Consider the following 22,014-nt stretch of genomic DNA (forward strand, 5'->3'; position numbering starts at 1 on the left):
TCTTCAATAATTTTTTCTCATTTTGTTATAAATTGCCTATATGTTGTACAGAGGAAATAAAGAAAAAAATATTTTGAAGTAATAAAAAGGGTCACATTATTGTCTGGGATATTTAGGTAAGCAAATAAATTGTAAAAATAAAATGTGTAAAAAGTTTTTTTTTTTCTCTTAAAAATTATTTGCTAATGCCTGATGGCTTAAAGACATGCAGATGGTTAACTTACAAATAATGATACATGTTTTTAAAAACTACACTTAACTTCATTACTTAAGTCGGGTAACTTTTTGAAAACGAGATCCCATTGATTGTATTCAGGGTATATACATACAAATCAGGCCTGAAACCTTGTTTGCTGACGTAACATTTTGGTTCTGCGTACAAAAAGAATTAAAGCAAAATAGGGTGGCAGACTTCCCGAGGAAGCAACTTTCCGAGGTGGGTTTGGCTCCCCCTGTGTCCGCCACCAACACAAAAATGTGTGTCACAAAAAGAGCCTCGATAAACCCTGTTTTCAAACCTTAAGAGGGGACGTGGGGTAGGGGTTAAGATCAGCAACAAATAAAAATTCAGCAGTCAATATGAGAATATTCTGTACCGTTTAACTGTTAATGCTACTGTACATGACCATAACACACTGGCCGATATGCGAGAGGTCTCCTGGTGCAATAACCCGAAAAGATTCTACACCAGAACCACCTGGAAAATTCAATTCTTGACATTTTAGTGACTGAGATGTCATGGGCAGTTCTGAAAAGGGGCCATTAAGATTGGCCTTCTTTACCACTAAAATCAACCACGACAGTCGTAGTTTCTGTTCAAGACGCAGTCAAATCCTTCTCTGCACCCGACGGGACTCTGTGGATGACCCACGAGGGACAGGCTGCCCGTTCACACAGAACACTCCCCTGTTCAGGGGGAGAGAGGGCAGAATTGGGGTTGCCAGTAATAGTTAACTCCTCCTTAAGGAGGAGCAGAAAGGGACGCTGTGTCCCTGTGCTGCCGTACATGGCTATTCCTATTGTCTAATAACAGTGTGTCAGTAGCGTGTTGCACCAAAGCACCATTAGTCTTCAGTGAAATGTGACTCAGTCACTCAGCTACTGGCTCCAGTCCAAATCAGTGGACGTGGAGGTGGGTCTTTTCAATTGGGAAAATTGCTGTGTAGCTAAACTAAGGGGCATTTATTAGAATACAGACGTGAAGCTACGGCCCCATTCACTGGACTTGCTATTATATAGTCAGGCATCTTAAAGAGACACAAACAATTTAAAAAGCAGCCTAGTGGGACTCTTGAGCGAGCAATTGTACTTGAGCTCTGTAGCAATGCAACGTGTTTGTTAATTGTCTTTAAACTCATCCATTGCTCCTCCCTGGGTAGTTAGTGACCTCAAGACAAGATCAACGGATAGTGTGCAGGTAGGGAGGCTACATGTCAAATAAAGTAACAGAGCATTCTGTTGATCCAATGACAGGCCATTGACATGACTGAGGACTGAACCTTGGGTTCACAAGTGTTCTATAGATGGAGACAGAAAAGAACAAGCAACATTCTAGAGCTGTTGGGATTTTAACACAGAGTGTCTGGAAGCCCTGGATGAACTAGCTACTAGCTGCCATATTGGATACGTTGATTATTCTCGCTGTTGTGACAGGTGAGAAGGTTAACACCTGAAAATGTAAAGTGTGCAGTCGTAGGAAGCCCTTTTTTATTTCATTTTTTTGTTGATTTTGTTTGGTTATCATGGCTTGTCTCATTTTATGAGTAGATCCGCATGTACGTTCAAAGGGCTACAAATAACAACCGTGTACAGTCACACTAAAAGAGCAGGTCCACGTCATACTTCAGAACAGAGAGGGGCGGGCGATGTCAACATACATACAGGAAGATACATCTCGCAGGATGACTCTGCCACTGGGACCAGGTGAAGCATATGGGAGTGGGAGACAAAGAGCATTGCTGGGGAGTTGAGGTGGGGTGCAAAAGACCAAAAATCACCCAATTGAGGACCCCAAGGAGATTCGGGGAGGGGTCTAATAACATTACAATGTGTCGCTCAAGGTTTGCAGTGCACGAAAATAGCTCATTCTGATGCCCCTAATACTGAGGGCAGGCCACCTCCTCTCAACTAAAACCCCTATTGGACGAGACATTTCTCTGTGTGACATCACCAAGACCTGTTGTATCCTGTTGGACGATAATGAGGTTCAGAGAGAGGGGGAGGGGTCAAGGGTAACCTGGGCCACATACTTTACAGTAAAAAAAAACAACAAAGATTGAAAAAATAAATTAGCTCTCAAACGCCAACTGTAACAGCAACAGGATCTGAGTGGACAAGGTTATAATGTCAAGGTGTCTACACCTGAGCTCTATAGGGGAAAGAGAGGAGGAAATGGGCCCAAACCAGACAAGTTTGTTTCAATGACACATTCAAGTGTCAGCTGAGACTTGGACATTGAATTAGACAGTATATTATAATACAAGGCTCAGCTCCTAACCAGAAACAAGAGAAAAAGCCCAACTCTGGACAGGAATTATGGAAGGAGAAATTTGGGGTAAAGCAAAATGGGAGATGAGTTCAGAGAAAAACAGACCAATGGGGACTGAGTAACTGACCTCAGATCAGTTCAGATATTCCTTAAATAACTAAACACTATTCTATTATTCCTATACCGTCGTTAAAACCACGACATTGGATATCAGTTTTTGAACTGTATAAATATCTTAAGTAAGTGTTTCAGTTTCCATTCATAACATCTAAGAGAGGTCACTCAGGCTTGTTTTGGTCTGATAGGTGTCCGTTTCTGTGCCTGTTTAAAAGTCAGTTCCAGGCTCAGTACCACAATATCAAAGCCTTTCGTTAACATCACTACACTACAGTGAGAGAGATAGAGGGGGAAAAAAGCAAAGAAAAGCTAAGTTGCTGTGGATTAAACGTTTTCAGGAGCTCCCTAAAGCTTGTACATATGCAGATCATGTTCAACAGTGCAAGCCACAGGACCAACTACACAGGTAGGCTATGCCAATTCGTACATCATCTGACATCATTTTCATTAATTTCAGATCATTTCAAACAACCGTGTAGGCTACTTTTAAACAACACTTAACTAAAGATGATCTCAATGCATTTTCCCATTATTCCAAAACTATCTTGGCAGAATGATGCTGCACGGGTAGGACTTAGGTTCAGTTAAGCCTATTGAAAACACTGATCATTATGTGATCTGTATTCTGTTCCCTAGGGATAGGCTACAGCAGACATTGTACGTAGAGAAAAAAACATGTGCAGAACGTGATCCGCGCACACACAAGCTTTGGAAAACTCCAGGTATTTAGGTCTGAAGATATCGACAAAGTCGTATCATAATCCACAGCCAAAGATAAGACAGGAAAGAAGACCAGAATAACTAATAACCTGTCAAAAAACATGGAAAACAAAACAAGAGTAGAAAAGTGCTGGCCTAGGCAGCTCCGTCTAAAAATATCTGTTATTAAGTACAAAAGTGTCAAAAGAAAAAGGCTTGTGAGAGAAGCAGGCAGAAATATTTGAAGAAGCAAGAAAATGAAAAGAGAGACAGGCTGGCATCCTAGAGGCTGAACTAGGTCAGAACCAAGGCCTGAACAAAGATAAGACACTGGGTTCATCCCCACAAGTCTATGGTGAAACTTCGTCGTGATCCCAACCCTACTGCTTATGCAGTCTGCAGAATCAAATCAAAATCAGTCTGGAAATAATAGCCATTATTATTATTATTCATATTTTGTCATAGCAACTATCATTAAATCAACATCCGTATAGTGTCATATTTCTAATATTGTAATCAACATGGTCCACCCCGTATGGAGAAGGCAGTTGGTGTCCGTCCCCCTACAGTTGATGCTCTGACAGTAAAGTGTTTTATGAAGACGACGCCCCCAGGCCCTCCTGTCTGCCTGGTCTTGGGTCGTGGGGGGGGGGGGGGGCATTAGGAAAAGATGCGGATGCACTGTGTGGCTGCGGTGTGGCAGACAGGGCACTCCGGCTCAGCGGACTGGCAGATCTGCCCGGCACAGTCCATGCAGAACAGGTTGTGGCCACAGGGCACCAAAGCCGCGGTCACCTCGCTCTCGAAACACACAAAGCAGTCTCTGCTCACGCCCCCCGGCCCTACCCCAACCAGACCACCAGAGCCGGCGGCAGCCTTCAGCCGGCCCAGCATGCTGGAGCCCAGGCCCACACCGCTGCCCCCGCCCTCGGAGTCAGTAGGCGAGCCTCCGGGCAGGGACGAGGCCGAACAGGAGGAGTAGCCGGTGGATGAGCCCCCGGAGCTGGAACTAGACGCCCCAGAGAAGGACCCGGCACCAGCGCCACCCGACTGTAGCCACGAGAGGGTGCTCAGCGGGTCGCTCTGAGCCCGACGGGCTAGCGGATGATCCAGGGGTCCCACCAAGCCTTCGGAGGGCAGGGTTGGGGACATGCGCGGGGTGATGACGCCGCCGCTCAGACCGCTGCTGTTCCGGCGGAGAGGCTGCTGCTGAGAAGAGCCAGGGGGTTTCCCCCCTCCGTTGATGAAGGGGGCCCAGATGTTGGCGGCACTGAAGCCCAGCTCCTCGGTGGGTAGGACAGGGGCGGAGTCGCTGCCAAAGGTGAACCCTCCTCCGCCACCGGCGCTGCTGGAGCCTGTGCTGAAGGGGCTGGTGGGGCTGCCTCCCTCCGTGGCCCTCCGAGGGGCACAGTAGCTCTCAGACCCCAGGCCCCCATTGTGTTGGCGATAGGAGGCAGAGGACAGTTTCCTCCCGGAAGAGTGGTGCATGGTCATGGGGAGAGGTGGCGGCGGTGGTGGCGGAGGGGGCGGGGGAACAGGGTGGTGATTGTTGGCCCGAGACCAAAGGGCGGCGCCCAGCCCCCCAGCCAGCGAGCCGAGGCCCTCCAGGCTCACGTCAGTGCCATTGGTGTGGAAGTCGTTGTCTCCCTGGAGGTCCACAAAGGCCCCGGTACGCAGGGTGATGTGCGTCTCAATCTCCTCTCGGGCCCGGTCCACATTCTCAGGCATGCCAGTCACCTCGAACACGGGGTCCTTCTCCCGGCTGGGTGTCACGATGTAGGTGTGAGTCTGCTGTTGGATGCGCTTGATGGTGGCCCCCTTGGGCCCCACCACGAGCCCCACAACACGGTACGGCACCCGGACCTGGAGGGAATACATTACAATGACAGTTTAACAGAACACATGACTAGACCAGGAGAAATTGTGCAGGAGCTGCAACCATCCATATATAAACAGCAGTGAAAAACCAGGCCATTAATTGGCAGAGCGGCAGTGCTTGACTGGGGCCAGCGTGCCGTACCTGCACTTTTAATATCTGAGGAACACATTGGATCCGACTGGTGCCGGAGCTGTCCACGAGCAGTACTGGCACCTCTTGAAGGAAATGCATCGACTACTGGCTGCTCTATGAAAAACAGTGGATCAAAGCAGAATGCTGACCGGCTCTGCCAATTTATATCACTATAAATCCAGACCTACTAACACCAGAACACTTGGAGATTATGGTCCAAGATGTAAGAAAGCAGTCTCTTCTTGAGTCCCACCTTCTTCCCAAAACCTAATAAACAACAAAGCCAGAGGACCCTCCCCTCTGACCCAGTCTTCCAAAGACTACCAGAGAAGACAAGGGAAGTCCACAACAGAGATTCCATGTGTGAGCGTCAATGGGCTGGTGCACAAGGAGAGACCGGAGTTAAGCCTCCGAGCCTATAAAATAATAATAGACAACAGACTAACTGGAGAGCCAATTCAAAATAAAGAATGGCTAGTTATACAGCCAGTTAATTATTTAGGGGGCCTAAGTGGGGGTGCAGATGAGGAGAGGGCTGTGACACATCGGCCTAACAGTTCCACTTGGGGAAAAAAAGACAGCTACTGGACCTTTTTTTATCCCAAGTCAAGCACTGTAGAGCGGTAAAGGACAAGACATTTAAAAGGAAAGTAACAGTTGGTTAAGGAGAGTAGAAAAGCAGACGTTAGGCATCATGACCGCCATCTGACAGGAGAAACGTTTAGCCAACAGATTCATTAATATTGCCACCGGTGCATGTTTGGCTGTAAAATTAAGAAGATTGTTGTCACACCTGTATGGTGGTCTGTCCAGGCAGGTGTGGTGGTCCAGGTAGGGCCCCTCCTGCCCCGGGCCCCCCCGTGCCGGCAGCCCCAGCCTTGCAGCGGGATGCCCGGATCATGGAGAAGTGCTCTGCAGCCGAGACAATCTCCCGCTTGGCCATCTCTACATCCTCCCTGCGTCCTGTAACAATGAACACGGGCTCCTCGCCCCTGACCGGGGTCTTAATGTAGGTGTTGGTCTTTGCACGCAGAGCCTTGATCTTACAGCCTGGGACAGAGTAGGGTGAGGAAAAACAGTGGTAATAATTAAAAATTATTGTGGGGGTGTATTTGTAAATAATTGGTCTTGCAATATCACCCAATTGTAAAAACAATGGTAAACTTTTGAATAATATGAATGTGTTGGACAACATTTGGTAAGCTGGTAGATAAAGAAACCGGGCTGCAGGTTTTCAGACATCCCGGTTAAATTCCACGATACGGTATGTAAGCCAGTAGACATCTCGGCCCTGTGGCGTTTCTAATTCTAACAAGAATCGTTGCACTGTTTCTTTAAAAATGAACGGTTCACGCTCAACCACCAATGAGGTTCCGAGTGTGTGATGTCATTTTGGGAGGCAGAGAAAGCATGGCAGTTTCAAACAAAGAGAACAATGCAATAACGTTGCCACAAGTACGCTAGGCGCGCGAAGCACATACACTGTGTGTACGTAAAAGAGTAGTTAATATTAAGCTAAAACTGTGCGGAGATCAAATACGGGTGGATTTGGGAACCGGTTGAGAGCGGTCGACATGGCTAGATACGGGGCGAAAAAACACCGCCCAGTCCCGTGCTCTGTGCGTCGGCCCTCCCAACAGCCTCGCACTATGGCTAAGCAAAATTACATAAAATTGCTAAACATCCACTCTGAGCTACGTGAAGGTTAAAGTAAACGCCAAACATAGTACTTCAATGTGTGACTTGATTCGTACATGTTACTAAATCTAATGTATTCGATAGGTTTCTTTTGTTTGGTGCAGGCAACTAGACATGTCCAGACTCACGAAAAGCTGCCGCTTTGTCTGACCCTATACCACCCCTCCCCCGCTCTCCTACTCATGTGCCATACACACAGACCCAAGAACACTCATACCATAGTGGTCCTAACACTATTTTAAGGACATGTATAGTAAGTAATTCTTAACGTTACCCGTACTATTCAAGCCCATAAACAACATCCAAACACATCAATGCCAACTCAATAACAACCAGACAGCGCTCATAAACTTCTGAGACATCACCAAACAAAGGAAGGCAGTCTGGTGCATGGTCCTATGCATTTATGAGGGGTCGTTGGAAATGGCTAGACCCTAAACACCGTTATATAGCTAAATAGCTTAAGAAGTAGTTAGCCACAAAGGTAAACATAGGAGGAAAACACATAATTAGTACCTTGTCTTCCCACTATTTCCGCAACATGTTCAGAGCTGGGCACAGGTACGCATTCGGTCATGTTGACACTCCTCTTTCGATTACAGAGAACGGAGCTTTGTTCTCCGAGCATTGAGTGAGTATGCGGACCAGCCATGTGGTACCCGCCCGATCCATAGTATTCTGGAGACGGGGAGCAGGACGTTGGGGAGTCCCTGGAACCGCCTTGGTGCTCCAGCATCTGCAGGTCGACATAACCGCCGTTACAGTTTTCGGAGCCCGGTCCTTGGTTCCCGTCGAGCGGATCAACGAGTCCTCCACCTCCGCCCCCACAGTCCACTTTATCCAGAGCCATAAGTGACAGCTGATCCAGTGCGAAACGGAGCGCATGATGGTCCTCGTCCCGGGACTCCTGGTCCGTCTCTCGGGGCAGGCTGACACCGTTGTGCTGGCTGCTCACTACCATGTCGTGGTCCATAATCTCGGGGTGGAATAAGGGGCTAGGCATAGTCCCCAGGGATGAACATCAGATCTTGGGTCGCCTATGTGGGTGCAACGCGCTTTCTTCTAACAGACACACAAAGCAAGAGTTTCATTACAAAAAGTGTTGAGCGATTATTAAATTCTAGAAAATACGCAATAAATACACAAGATGTGATAAAATGTTTGAGGTCATATTTGTTAGTTTCTAAAATAGGTTACACAGTGTGTTTTACTTGGGCGCCGTCCCCTTAAACTCTGCTTTGTCTGTGTGTTGATGCACTCTTTCTCACTGTGTGGCAGAAATAATCTGTGTGACGGGTTTGTTATTTTTGTTGAAATGCAGAATACACATTTTAATGAGCCAATTTGCATATTCCTTAACACTGCCCAACAATATATAATTTTCTTTTGTCTATTCAATCGGTCTCATCCCAAAACATGAACATCACATTTGGGAAAGCGGTAATCTGTTGTTAGCTATGTAGCTAGCAAACTAGCTCCACAGTTGAGTGTCACGTTGTCGTCCCCTTTGTTTGGGAGTACCCAGCTAGCTTGTTAGATAGCAGAGCAATAATGTGTCCAAGCCAAATACTTTTTTATATATTGGATAAAAGAGAATAAAGTAACTTTACCTTTAGGCCAATCTCCCGGTTTTATTGAGTTCCTCTCTTTTGATTCTTGAAGGAATTATGAGTGGCGACCAGTGCGCTAAGGCTAGCTAGAATCAAGCTAGCTCGCTAAATTGGGGGCGTTGGAGAAAATGTTTAAAAACGAACGAGAAGGGGCAGGGTGTTGATAAGATCCTATTCCAGACGAATGCCGAGGTTGTTTAGCGGCCCATCAATCTTTTTATCGGTTGGTACTCTTTGATTACATTTCCATGCAGATACCTCCCAAAATGTGTATCTGGATCTAACCTCTCTCCTGGCTGTTCCCTGGTCCGCCGTCTTTGTCTCGCCAGGCGCACGCCGCTCTGCCTGTCTCTCGCACACAGCACTGACGTCAGCCGCGACACAACAATGGGTTCAAAGGCCACGCAACACTGAAGCGCCTCACTGCTATGGTGCTGTCCTTAGTCACAATCAATGTGTTCCTGAGATTGTTCGTAATTTTCCGCATGGGAAGTTGCTCAAATGAGGGTTAATTCAGTTATTCTATGTTTGGTTTCAAATAACAGTGGGAAATCGGCAGTCATGGATGCTATCTATGGTGGTGTCAAGTTTGGGTAGGATGGGTTATTGGAAGGACATTACAAACAAAATTATCAGAACTCAGTACCAACATTTTTGTCAATGGTAGCAGTTCAAAATGCCTGTCTAAACGTCTACAGAGAAATCAAATGTCCCGGTTATTGTTGTGCAGCTGCCAGTCAACCTCTTGACGTTGATTAAATGGGACAATAACTGAATAATAGATGCCAGACATGTAGTCTGGAATAAGAAATGTATAATCCATTATTGATTGCCATGCAAAAATCAGGCTTCCAGTTCTGATGATGCTCACAGTGACCTAGAGACTCACTAGGTGACCTACAATACTATTACAAGTCTAGTGAAGTCTTCCATGCTGCAGACTAAGCAATTAAAAGACATAACCCATAAATTGAAAGAGTTTGCATTTATTAGTTATTGAAAAAAATTATAAAGATTTGTTTGATGTCACATTTCAAAAAGAGGCAATGGTAGAAGTCCTGGTATGGGAAAAGAAAAATATATATTTAAGTATTTGGACAGTGACCAAGGCTTTGTTGTTTTGGTTCTGTACTCCAGAATTTAGGATTGGAAAGGTACAATGATGATGGGGTAAATGTGCAGACAGTCAGCTTTAAGTTGAGGGTATTTTTCATCCAAATTAACAATTAATAAATAAAAGCATGTTTAATACATAGTCCCTCTATTTAAATGCACCAAGAGAATTTGCTTCACAGCAGTTTCTTTGTAGGCAGACGTGTTCGTTTGCATCATCCGTGCATAGACGAGAGCCGTCAAAGTCGAATCTTGATTCTAGGCTTGGCATTTGGGGTCAATTGCTGCTATTTAACATCACAAAGTAGAAGTGTAAATCCAAGTCAAGCCATCATGATGAATCAGAATAAATCAATTGGAGACAGCCAAAACATTCGGCTTGCACTGGTTAGCTCAGCAATGAGAAGTGACTTGCTCGATCAAGGAAGGTCTTTAGGTCTAAATGACCAAAGCATGCTCACCATAAAGAGAAAAAATAAAAAATAAGAACTGTGCAACAGATCCGGAACTCTCTCCAGGAGGTAGACATTGATTCATTAGCCACTACCACTCACAGAAGACTTCACCAGCCAAACTAGAGGGTGGACTGCAAGGTAAAAAACACAACAAAAAAACACAAAGGAATAATACAAGTTAGCCCCAACACAAGAAAATGAAAAATACCAAAAAGAGCTTGGACAGTTCTGGCAAAAAGGGATTATGGACAGCTTAGTTGAAAATTACCAAGTACCAAAGGAATGGTAAGAAGAAAGTACAGGAGAAAAAAAACCAAGAGCTGTGAAAGTTCAAGGTGTTAGGTTTAGGGCACGATATGGCTGCTACTTGAACTACCTCACTTATCTTCACTGGTGATGTAACCACTGACATAAGCAGCACAATACATTTTGAAGTGTAAAGAAACATCATGATACAACCAAATGTCTTAAAATCAGTTGGACAGCACTTCATCTTGCAGCAATGATCCCAAACAAACCACATTGTTCAGGGCCAAAATATTTAATACTCTTGACTGGCCAAGTCAATCACCCAACCAGAATCCAACTGAGCATGGATTCTGGTTGGGTGAATATACCCAGCATTTGGTGATGTCTAGGGTTTGGAGACTTCAGGTAGTCACTGAATGCCAAGGATTTGCAACCAAGTACTAAATACAATGACATTAAGATGATATTAACTTTTCCAATTACCTGTGGACTCTTAAAAAAAGGGTGGTGGTGGGGGGGGGGCTATGTAAAAAAATAATAACAGCTGTATGTAAATAACCTCAAACCAAAGCAGACAGTTTACACTTCAACCTATTTGTCATTGTTTCATTTCAAATCCAATGTACTGGAGTACAGAGCCAAAAAAACGAAACGTGTCGCAGTCCAAATACTTAAGGACAGAACTGTATAAAGTATAATTTGAACATTTTTGTTTCATGGGATTTTATGGGGAGCTATCTTCATATGACAGTGAATAATCTTCCCATTAATTTTTCAAATCAAAACAGTTTTAGGGAAACATTTCATACAATTTAAAACAATTTGAATCTTAATAAAAAGAAACGTTAAATAACTATAGCATTGCTGCAAACTTGCCACAAAGCAAAGTTTAACAAAAAAAGATACAAAAAACATTAAAAATAGAAAATCCCAAATAGGCAACTATTTCAGAGTAGTGGAGCAGTCTGTTAGCTCTCACACCTACTGACAGTTCAACAATGTAACATGGAACATGAAAGCAAAGATGAAACTAGATAAAATTTGCACCATTTTTAACTCATAGCACAGGTGAGTTTGAGTCATGACAGCCTGTTCAACCTCAATGCAGAGAGCACCACATTTCAAAACCGTTCAAACAATATACTGCTGTTTGAAGAACACAAAACCCAATTATTAGATAGGGATAACAAAAGCTGTATGTTATGTATACATACACACACACATATAGATATATGTAAGCAATAAGGCACAAGGGGATATGGTATATTGCCAATATACCATGGTTAAGAGCTGTCCTTAGTTATGACACATTGCGAAGTGCCTGGACTCAGCTCTTAGCAATAGTACATTGGCAATTTATCACAAACCCCTGAGATGCCTTATTGCTCTTATAAACCGGTAACCAACACAATTAGAGTAATAAAATGTGATATCATACCTGTAGTATATGTTTCCATATACCACAGCTATCAGCCATTCAGCATTCTAACCCTCGGTTTATAAATATGTATATATACATACATAAGGTCATTTGATGCATGCTTAATTCTGACACAATGTTCTTTTCCAAAGCCCATTTTAGTCGCCTCCAGCATGTAGTCCCTTGCCCAATTAGCACCAACCTCTAGCCACCCACTAATTTTCCCTGCCGGGCAAAGGATACTGGGTGGTACCAGGGTAACACAAGAGCAAAGATGAATGGGTGAGAGGTGTCCCATAATGACACACACATATTGTGACAACAGGTACGACAGAAAAACATACAGAAACTCTGTCTCAACCTTGAACTTGTGAGTGTTCACAAGAGGGCTAGACTACATTGCCTAAAGCACCATACATACCTGTCCACATTCCAACCAATTAGTGAGGGTAACAATTTGTGAATTGAATCTCTAAACCTCAAAGTATTGTGTAAAGGCTTAAAAAATGTTTAAATGGGTCGAAAATCAATTTGAATCCCATTTTCTTGGCCGACTTCCCAACAGAGACTAAAGAGGGTCCTTCATGTTGACAGATGCTAGTGAGATCCTGGTGAGTGTCCTGTGTGTGTGATTATGGATGTATGGGTTGAATACTGGGTTCCAGGCAGCTCTCTGTAGAATTCAGCAACCTTGTAGAAGAGACAGAGATTAATGTCAGCATGTTTTCATCTATAGCATGTAACAACTGGTACTGTTATAGAATTATGATAAGGTTTTAATGCAGAACTTTACCTGTTCTCTCACAAAGTATCACAAACAAACAAACCACAAACTAGACCAGCTCTTAAATATAACATTAATAATTAGTGTCTTTACAAAATGTATTATCCCCCAGTCACTAAAGACACAGGGCCTCCTAACTCTGTAGCCAGAGAGGAAGGAAACCATTTAGGTATTTCCCCATGATGCCAATTGTAATTTTAAAACAGTTTGATGGCTTTGATAGGAGAATAACAATTGTAGTTCCTACACAATGCTAACCTAAATGAGTGAAAAGTAGTAAGGAATAGAAATATTCCAAAACATTCCTCCGGTTTGCAAGAGGTGCCTACAATTGTACTGCAAATAATGGCAAAGAAAATGTTACAATAACTTAAACAAACAAGGCCAAATCTACAATTGCAGTTGCTTATCTAGAGGACTTTGACAGTCCCTGAGTTGCTTTGTTACAGTTTTGACTGAAATTGTCTTGACAATCTATGGAAACTGGAAAGACTTGACTGAAAGATCAACAACTAACTTGAAAGAGATTATTTAAATAATGATAGGCAAATATCTACACAGGCATGTTCAAGATGTACCACGCACGATTGTGGCTGTCAATCGGGGGGGGGGGGGGGGGGGGGGGAATCATGCGATGTGTGTGCAGTCTACAGAAATTTGATACAGCTCCAACAGAATTGTCTTGCAAAATCCAGGGGGGGGGGGGGGCGCTCAATCAAAAATGTCTTTCATGCTACCAAGGAAGGTAGCATCTCAATCTATCAATATACACAAAATCCACACAACAAAATAATCTAGTGTCTTTGTCTTGTTCTATGTGCCTTGGAAAATGTAGCGTAATGTAAACATGTCCTCAGAAACCACACCTGAAAGATTCATAGCTGTAATGGCTGCCAAGGGGGTTCTAATATTGACAGAGAGGGTTGAATACTTATGAAATCCAGACTAACTAGAGTTTTATTTTGCATTCACTTTCAGAAAACCTCAATTTCTCTTTCACTGTCACAAACCGTAAGTTTCATGTAATGGCAAGGGGAATGAATACTTCCTGAACGCACTGCACCTCAGTTCTACTGGATCGTGCATTCCCGTACCTCAGCTATACATCTTTCTTGTCCTCTTGCTCAGCTTGCTCCTCCTTCAGAGCGTCTGTGTCTGCTTCATTGGTGGAGTCCTCTATGTGAGCCAACATGTCCGCCATCAGCGCCTCCTCCAGCCTCCTCCTTACGCTGTGGACCAGGTCCTCCTGCTTCCTGCACATGCCGCAGACAGAGCGAAGGGTGAGGACGCAACAGACAAACGAAAGCCCTTCTGGCTGGGTTAACTGCAACAAGGCCCCCACATTAGCCAGGTGGGTGTTGAGTGTTAGCGCACGCTCTACCTGATATCCTCATCGGTCACCATAAAGGCTTTGCAGAGTGGCTGGGCGGTGTTCAACCAGACCCCAGGGTTCTTCTCCACAGCAGCGGTCAGCTGACCAGTGACGGGGGCGGGGCTGGTGTGCAGGGCGCTGGCGATGGCAGACAGGAGGGTCTTGTCTGAACACACAGGTCCAACACCTGAGAGAAGGTACAAGGGGTCCGATATCAAAAACACAATGAGAAAAATCGCTAAGGATTGGTTTGACGTGCGTAATGACACTCAGGTGTGCTGTAATCACTGTGCTCACCCTGTAGGCCCTTAGGAAGGTCCATTGTCTTCACCAGTTCCTCTGCTATGTCAAACGCACTAAGACCACTCAGTTTTCGCTCCCAAAACAGCTGAGGACCAACACACAATGTTCAAACAACAGTAAGCCATAAGCTATTAACCTAATCACTTCAGAATACATGGAAATACTTCTATTGCTGCCATATTTACAATTGTTCAGCTCCAGTACAGAAAAGCAGTTTAAACGGCTCATGAAATACAACGCTTGAGCCAAGACGGCTTCATCTGCCATCCATGTGTCAGAAATGGAAACAATATTTCAGTATTGTTACATTACATCACATTAAAACAGAGCTTAACTCACCTGTCTTGGTTGGTCAACAGCTTTGTGGGGGTCTGTCTTCACTTTGTTACTTGGGTGATTGGTCACCTTGGTGACAGGCTGTTTAAAGATGGACGCTGTCTGTCGGACTGGTAGGGTCGTATTCAGGTCTGGCTTGACCTTCACACAGACAAGAAAGAAACAGCTCAGGGGTCACAGTTCATAGGTCAAACAGATTAGACATGATCCTGGACTATGAAACTCCTTCCCACCTTGACCTGATGGTTGTTGTCATAACGATGCTTGTGCCTATTCCTGTGCAGCTTGTTCATGAGCATCCTTCCTGCTCGGGGGTCAATGGCATGCACCTCCATAGTGTTGCCCAGGTAGCGAGCAAGTTGGGGCTTGCTTAGGAATCTCTTGCCAGGGTCGCTAAAAGGTCAGTAAGAGAGGAAATCAGAAGAAAACAAGGCATCAAATTGAGGCGATAACAGGCCACCCACAACAAGGATAAACTCTAACATGACACACACACACACCCCCGTTTCCAAAGATGTTGGGATACTGTGTAAAATGGAAATAAAACAGCAATGCAAACAGAATGAAATGATGTGCAAAAAATGTAAACCCTATATCCAATACAAAATTGTACAAAGACAACATCAAATGTTGAAACTGAGAAATGTTATTGTTTCTTGAAAAATAACCACTTTGAATTTGATGGCAGCAACACGTTTCAAAAAAGCTGGGACGGGGTCAACAAAAGACCTGAAAAGGAGTGTAAGGCTAAAAACACCCCTGTGGAACATCTCACAACGAATTAAGTCAACTTGCAACATGTCAGTAACGTGATTAGGTATAAAAAGAGCCTCACTCTTTTCATATGCTCCGTGAAAGACTGCTTGGGCAAATAGTGCAACAATTTAAGAATAATGTTTCTCAATGTAAAATGGAGAGAAAGAGCAAAACTTGAAATTTAGCCCTGCGTCCTCTGGCCTAAAGAGGAGAGGGTCCATCCGGCTTGTTAGAGCAGATGGTCTAGCATCCATGATGGTATGGGTGTGCATTAGTGCACACGGCATGGGTGACTTGCACATATGTGGAGGCACAATTAATGCTGAACGATGTATTTAGGTTTTGGAGCAACATATGCTGCCATCCGGACTACGTCTTTTTCAGGGAAGGCCTGGCTTATTTCAGCAAGACAATGCAAAAACACATTCTGCATGTATTACAACAGCATGGCTCCATAGTAAGAGTCCAGGTGCTAAAATGACCTGCCTGCAGACCTGTCACCTACTGAAAACATTTGGCGCATTATGAAATGAAAAATACAAAAAAGTTACCCCGAACTGATGAGAACCTGAAATCCTCTATGAAGCAAAACTAGCAATCGGTCTCCTCAGTTCCCAAACACTTACAGAGTATTGTTAAAAGAAGAGGTGATGCAACACAGTGGTAAATATGGCCCTGTTCCAACTTTTTTGAAACATGTTGGCATCAAATTCAAAATGTGCTTATATTTTTCCAAAAACAATAAAATGTCTTAGTTTTCACAATAAATATGTTGTTTTTGTACTCACTTCAATTAAATATAGGGATCAAATGATTTGCACATTATTTGCATTCTGTTTTTATTTGCATTTTATGCAGGGTCCAAAACTTTTTTGGGAACAGAGATGTGTGTATATACATATATAAGGACAGGAGCATTCACACAACAACATTTGTTGCTTGAAGCCACTCAAAGACAATCCACGACTAACAGTGCATACTAGTATGAGAATCGTGTGAAGATTACATGCCAAAAAAGACAAAAATGGAAACCACCTCCAAACCATTCAAGCAACAATGCAAGCTATGCAAGCAACGACATGTAAAAGGTAAAAAAGGTTTTTTGTTGTAATTACTACCTATGTTATTTTTCATTGCATGTACATTGACAAATTATGAACACTCCCATCACCTATGGAATGACTTCTGTTACCACTGTATTAATAGGCCTTCTGTGTGCAGTAACATGTGTTCATCTGGTGTACATGTTACACCAGACAAAACTTTTCTGTAGCAAAACATTCAATCAAACAGAGTAAGTTCCCTCATTGATCATCATCAGATCCAAACAGGGAAGGAACTACCTAAATATGTCCAACAGAAACATTGTGTGCAAACATTTTGCAACAAAAAACAGAATTAATACAGCCTGGTAGAGTCATAGCTAATAATCAATAATGCGTTTCCCCTGAATTAACGAATAAGTCAATAAATAAGTCAGCAACCAGCAGCTACCACTAACGTTTGCTGCTAGTCTAAGAAAAAATAAATATATACCACTAAACTCCAGACCTTTGTTGTTTTTTCTCATGTTTAAACTGGTAAAAGTCCAATTAAATTCGGTAGCAAAACAGACGGCTACGCCCTAGGGTTGTCCAGGGTCTAAGCCACAGCCTCCGGTGCTCATATACTATTGTGATGTGGGTTTGAGTCCTGCCTAATGCTCTTTCAGCAAAAAAAACATTCCTCTATCTTTCACCACTTTCCTGAAAAAAAATTATAAATGCCAGAAAACAACACTGCTACTACAGACTCACATGTCTATGGTAGCAGTCACATGACCTTTGTTTGCCATATAAAGCAGGCAAACAGGCATCCAGTTACTCTTCAATATAACAGTAGAATAGGAAAGACGAGGGACATCAGTGCCAGGCACGCCAGTTGTAGTATTTCAGAAGAACAGTGGGTGAAAACATCCTGGCACATGATAAGTCCCTTGATACAAACTGAGCAACATTTAAACACTGTTACGTATCTGAACATTGTTGCTGACCAAGTACATCTCTTCAAGGCTACAGTTGACTCTTCTTCACATGAATAACTCCTGTATTATAATGTGCCATATCAAAGAGTCTCAAATGTTCCTGGAACAGCCCCAATGCCAACCCAATAGCTCATCCTTGGGATGAAATGGAATGGGGTGTTCACAGCATGAAGGTACTGCTGTCCAGTATGCAGCAACTGTGATGCCATCACGGAACACATTCCCAGTGGAACGTTCAAGAGCCAAAGGTGTCCGACCCGGTGTTACATGGGTGTACCTAATAAACTGTCTACTGAGTGTCAGTCACCAGAGCAGCTCGCCGAACAAGTGTCAAAAATGACTTGTGACATGTAACTACTACATGTCAACTTGCTAAAGCTGACAATAAAATATACTTGAACGTCTGTTTTAGGGCAACTCATTTAAGCTTTCTAGTAGCAGATAAAAAGAACGAATACAGTCAGTAGTTAGCTACATTACAGTACTTCATTATCCATAGTAAAACCCGCATTTGCGCACTATGCTTTACTAAAATCCGTAGTTTTGTATAAACATTTTGTGACGTAGAGTTAGCTAAAATAAGCTGCTCAACTGCATAATTGTGGTGGAGTTTGGTCTAATCGACTAGCTTGCTATCCAATAATATAGCAAGCGTAATTAATTACTTATCGTTGTCTACCTAAAAAAAATATTACATATTCAATAGGACGCACATTAAATGTGTGTAATGTAGCCTATTTCTTAAGAGCTAGCTAACGTTAGCTACTGGCTACTCCATCGAGTAACAATGTTAGCAAGGCTAGCTAAAGTCAAGAAGCTAGCTAACGCCGTTAGCTAAGCAGCTAGTAGACATGCTTTCCTTGCAGACCAACTAACGTTAACTTACCTACCTACCATCTTTTTTCTTACTTATGCTTCTTACAACTAATTAAAGCAAGTCGTTAAACCCCACCTTTTCCTGTCCATGCTTCTTAGAAGTTATGATTGCTGGATTTATGTCGATTGGGAAATCTGCATGGAATTGTAAAATATGGCTAGAAACTGTTGTTGTTGTGTGGATCTGCTTACTATAATTCTGCCAGGAGCGCTAACGATGACGTCACATTCGTATTTATTGATGAAACCTTCAAAATAAAAGTGCGCATTTCAAAACATTGCAATGTGAATGTACTTGTGCCGACTGAAAGTAGCAAGGCAGCATTTCGGATTTCGTGTTATCATTTGTTGACACAACGCATTAAAAAGGTGGACAACAGCGATAGTTTTCAGACCATGTGTTGCATGTTTTTACAATCGGACTAAGGTAAATTTCTGGTCGCACCAAGATCAAGGCACGCTCTAAATTTTTTCTCCGGTAGCTTAAATTCTAACATAACTCCGGATAGAAAAGAAACCCGTACATGAATGAGTGAATATTATTTTGTTTTACAATTTGACCAACTAACAACATCCGTTGCATTATCCAAGAATCCTAACTTTCTTGGCGATTTTGCTAGCCTCTTTGATTTAACCACTATTTTGGTTTTCAGGCTGGTTATAATATCAGCACTTTCTGACAACTACTGTCTAAATCGTTTTTTTTTAATCAGGTCTTTTATTTGAATCAGGTGTGAGAGTCATGGCAAAACCAGAAACGTGCCTAGGACCAGGATTGGAAAACACCGGGCTGCTAGGGGACAACAGAGGATTTTCCTGGTTATCGCCAGCATAACCCAATGTTCGAGATGCAATTTGGCGCCCTCTAGAAGAGCTTGGATGAAAGTGTGGGCTTACCAGTTAGAGGTTGACGGTGTGAGTTTGAGGGGAAATCCCAATTTAGCATTGTATTATCTGCATTCAAGTTTGCTGTGCTTTTAGGGGATCAATACAAACGGTGTCTCATAAAACCTTTAGAAGAGGTACTAGCAAACAGGCGGCTGTGGCTATAATGGTCATAGAAACTTCAGTCTGATGAATTGTGTTCTAGAATGAGTTGGCCTACAGGTGCTGGTTATAAAATTAGAATATCATCAAAAAGTTGATTTATTTCAGTAATTCCATTCAAAAAGTGAAACTTGTATATTATATTCATTCATTACACACAGACTGATATATTTCAAATGTTTATTTCTTTTAATTGTGATGATTCTAACTGACAACTAATGAAAATCCTATATTCAGTATCTCAGAAAATCAGAATATTACTTAAGACCAATACAAAAAAATAATTTTTAGAAATGTTGACCAACTGAAAAGTATGAACATGTACAGCACTCAATACTTAGTTGGGGCTCCTTTTGCCTGAATTACTGCAGCAATGCGGCGTGGCATGGAGTCGATCAGTCTGTGGCACTGCTCAGGTGTTATGAGAGCCCAGGTTGCTCCGATTGTGGCCTTCAGCTCTTCTGCATTGTTGGGTCTGGCGTATCGCATCTTCCTCTGCACAATACCCCATAGATTTTCTTTAGGGTTAAGGTCAGGCGAGTTTGCTGGCCAATTAAGAACAGGGATACCATGGTCTTTAAACCAGGTACTGGTAGCTTTGGCACTGTGTGCAGGTGCCAAGTCCTGTTGGAAAATGAAATCTGCATCTCCATAAAGTTGGTCAGCAGCAGGAAGCATGAAGTGCTCTAAAACTTCCTGGTAGATGGCTCCGTTGACCTTGAACCTCAGAAAACACAGTGGACCAACACCAGCAGATGACATGGCACCCCAAACCATCACTGACTGTGGAAACTTTACACTGGACTTCAAGCAACGTAGATTATGTGCCTCTCACCTTTTCCTCCAGACTCTGGGACATTGATTTCCAAAGGAAATGCAAAATGTACTTTCATCAGAGAACATAACTCAGCAGCAGTCCAGTCCTTTTTGTCTTTAGCCCAGGCGAGACACTTCTGACGCTGTGTCTTGTTCAAGAGTGGCTTGACACAAGGAATGCGACAGCTGAAACCCATGTCTTGCATACGTCTGTGCATGGTGGTTCTTGAAGCACTGACTCCAGCTGCAGTCCACTCTTTGTAAATCTCCCCCACATTTTTGAATTGGTTTTGTTTCACAAGGTGCGGTTATCCCTATTGCTTGTACACTTTTTTCTTCCCTTCGCCTTCTCTATTAATGTGCTTGGACACAGAGCTCTGTGAACAGCCAGCCTCTTTAGCTATGACCTTTTGTGTCTTGCCCTCCTTGTGCAAAGTGTCAATGGCCGTCTTTTGGACAGCTGTCAAGTCAGCAGTCTTCCCCATGATTGTGTTGCCTACAGAACTAGACTGAGAGACCATTGAAAGGCCTTTGCAAGTGTTTTGGGTTAATTAGCTGATTAGAGTGTGGCACCAGGTGTCTTCAATATTGAACCTTTTCACAATATTGTAATTTTCTGAGATACTGAATTTGGGTTTTTCATTTGTTGCCAGTTATAATCATCAAAAATAAAAGAAATAAACACTTGAAATATATTAGTCTGTGTGGAATGAATGTAAAATTATAGAAGTTTCACTTTTTGAATGGAATTACTGAAAAAAATAAACTATTTGATGATATTCTAATTTTATGACCAGCACCTGTTTATTAACTAATCATCACTAAATCAATTAAAACACTTGAGTATATCTGAAGTCTCTATGACTATTGAAAAATATATTGAAGTTATGGAATAAAATAATTTAACTGATCTATTGAGTATTATTAAATCAATGAATACTTTTCTTGCAATTTTCAAAATAATATGCATTGAGTTTGAGGTTTCCATGACCATTATCAGAAATGTAATCACCACTGTCCTAAATCCAATCTCCCATTCTTCTCCACACTTTTAGAAAGTGTTTTCCCATCAACTCTCTTCTATCCTGATGAAAAACAATATCTTTATGCAGTCTAACATGGCCCTGGATCTGACCTCAGGCTTTGTGATTGGTGTTGCTCACGCTATTAAGCACAATATTATTTTTGATTGGAAATCTAAAACATTTTTACTTGGATAAAATGGGGATGCAATTTCTAGGTTTCATGTTGAAAGCATTTACAGCCACTACTACTTAATACAACTGCAAAAGTATTGACTCCAACCAAAACATATTACTCCATTGCTATTCTTTCTACATTAGCTTTCTATTAGTACAGTTTCAGTATTTATCCCAATAATCTGTATTTTCATATAATGCAAAAACACCAAAGTAACTTACCTTGTCAGCTCCAAAAACACCTCAATGTGCTTTTACCAGCCGAATGTCCTTTCAACAGCTGAAATATTTTTTAACAGCTGTTACGCACAGTATCATGTTGCAGGTCTCTAGATTTCATTGAAACCAAGGTGTAATTCAACAATTTCAAGCGTATTGTTGTCCTGATGTTCCACATACGAATACAAGGAAATTTGTTTCAAACAGAATAGTGAGAGGAGCATTCATTGGAAAATATTGTCTCAAGCTCCAGAAAAACAGACTACAACATTGGAGATGAAGTTTTGAATGACAATTTAGTTTCTACATCATCTACAGACCTGCACCACATCCATCATTCCTCCATCCCTGGCTGGGAGATATGGAATGGCATGGTTTAACTCTGAAAGATGAACTGTTGGTGTGTCGGTGGAAGCATAAAGT

At 42.7% G+C, this 22,014-nt stretch overlaps 2 protein-coding genes across 3 annotated transcripts; both read right to left on the minus strand.

Moving 5' to 3' along the window:
• Window positions 1–598: 598 nt before the first annotated feature.
• Window positions 599–9,026, minus strand: LOC105020535 (RNA-binding protein MEX3B). 2 transcript variants are annotated; one of them, XM_010887674.5, is made up of 4 exons: window positions 8,624–9,026; window positions 7,530–8,072; window positions 6,109–6,365; window positions 599–5,167 (listed from the first exon to the last, which is right to left on the minus strand). In XM_010887674.5, exons 2-4 carry the CDS (start codon window positions 8,014–8,016, stop codon window positions 3,965–3,967), a joined length of 1,947 nt encoding a protein of 648 aa, XP_010885976.1. In that variant the 5' UTR covers window positions 8,017–8,072; window positions 8,624–9,026; the 3' UTR covers window positions 599–3,964. The 2 variants fall into 2 exon arrangements, with proteins under 2 accessions (XP_010885976.1, XP_010885970.1); XM_010887668.5 differs by having other exon boundaries at window positions 7,530–8,075; window positions 8,624–9,025.
• A 567-nt stretch (window positions 9,027–9,593) lies between these two features.
• mbd3a (methyl-CpG binding domain protein 3a) lies at window positions 9,594–18,533 on the minus strand. Its single transcript, XM_010887685.4, has 7 exons — window positions 18,387–18,533; window positions 14,889–15,048; window positions 14,659–14,796; window positions 14,314–14,404; window positions 14,026–14,203; window positions 13,739–13,897; window positions 9,594–12,550 (listed from the first exon to the last, which is right to left on the minus strand). Exons 1-6 carry the CDS (start codon window positions 18,398–18,400, stop codon window positions 13,744–13,746), a joined length of 735 nt encoding a protein of 244 aa, XP_010885987.1. The 5' UTR covers window positions 18,401–18,533; the 3' UTR covers window positions 9,594–12,550; window positions 13,739–13,743.
• Window positions 18,534–22,014: the final 3,481 nt, after the last annotated feature.

The sequence above is a fragment of the Esox lucius genome, chromosome 3 (assembly GCF_011004845.1).
Source record: "Esox lucius isolate fEsoLuc1 chromosome 3, fEsoLuc1.pri, whole genome shotgun sequence".
Lineage (NCBI taxonomy): Eukaryota > Metazoa > Chordata > Actinopteri > Esociformes > Esocidae > Esox > Esox lucius.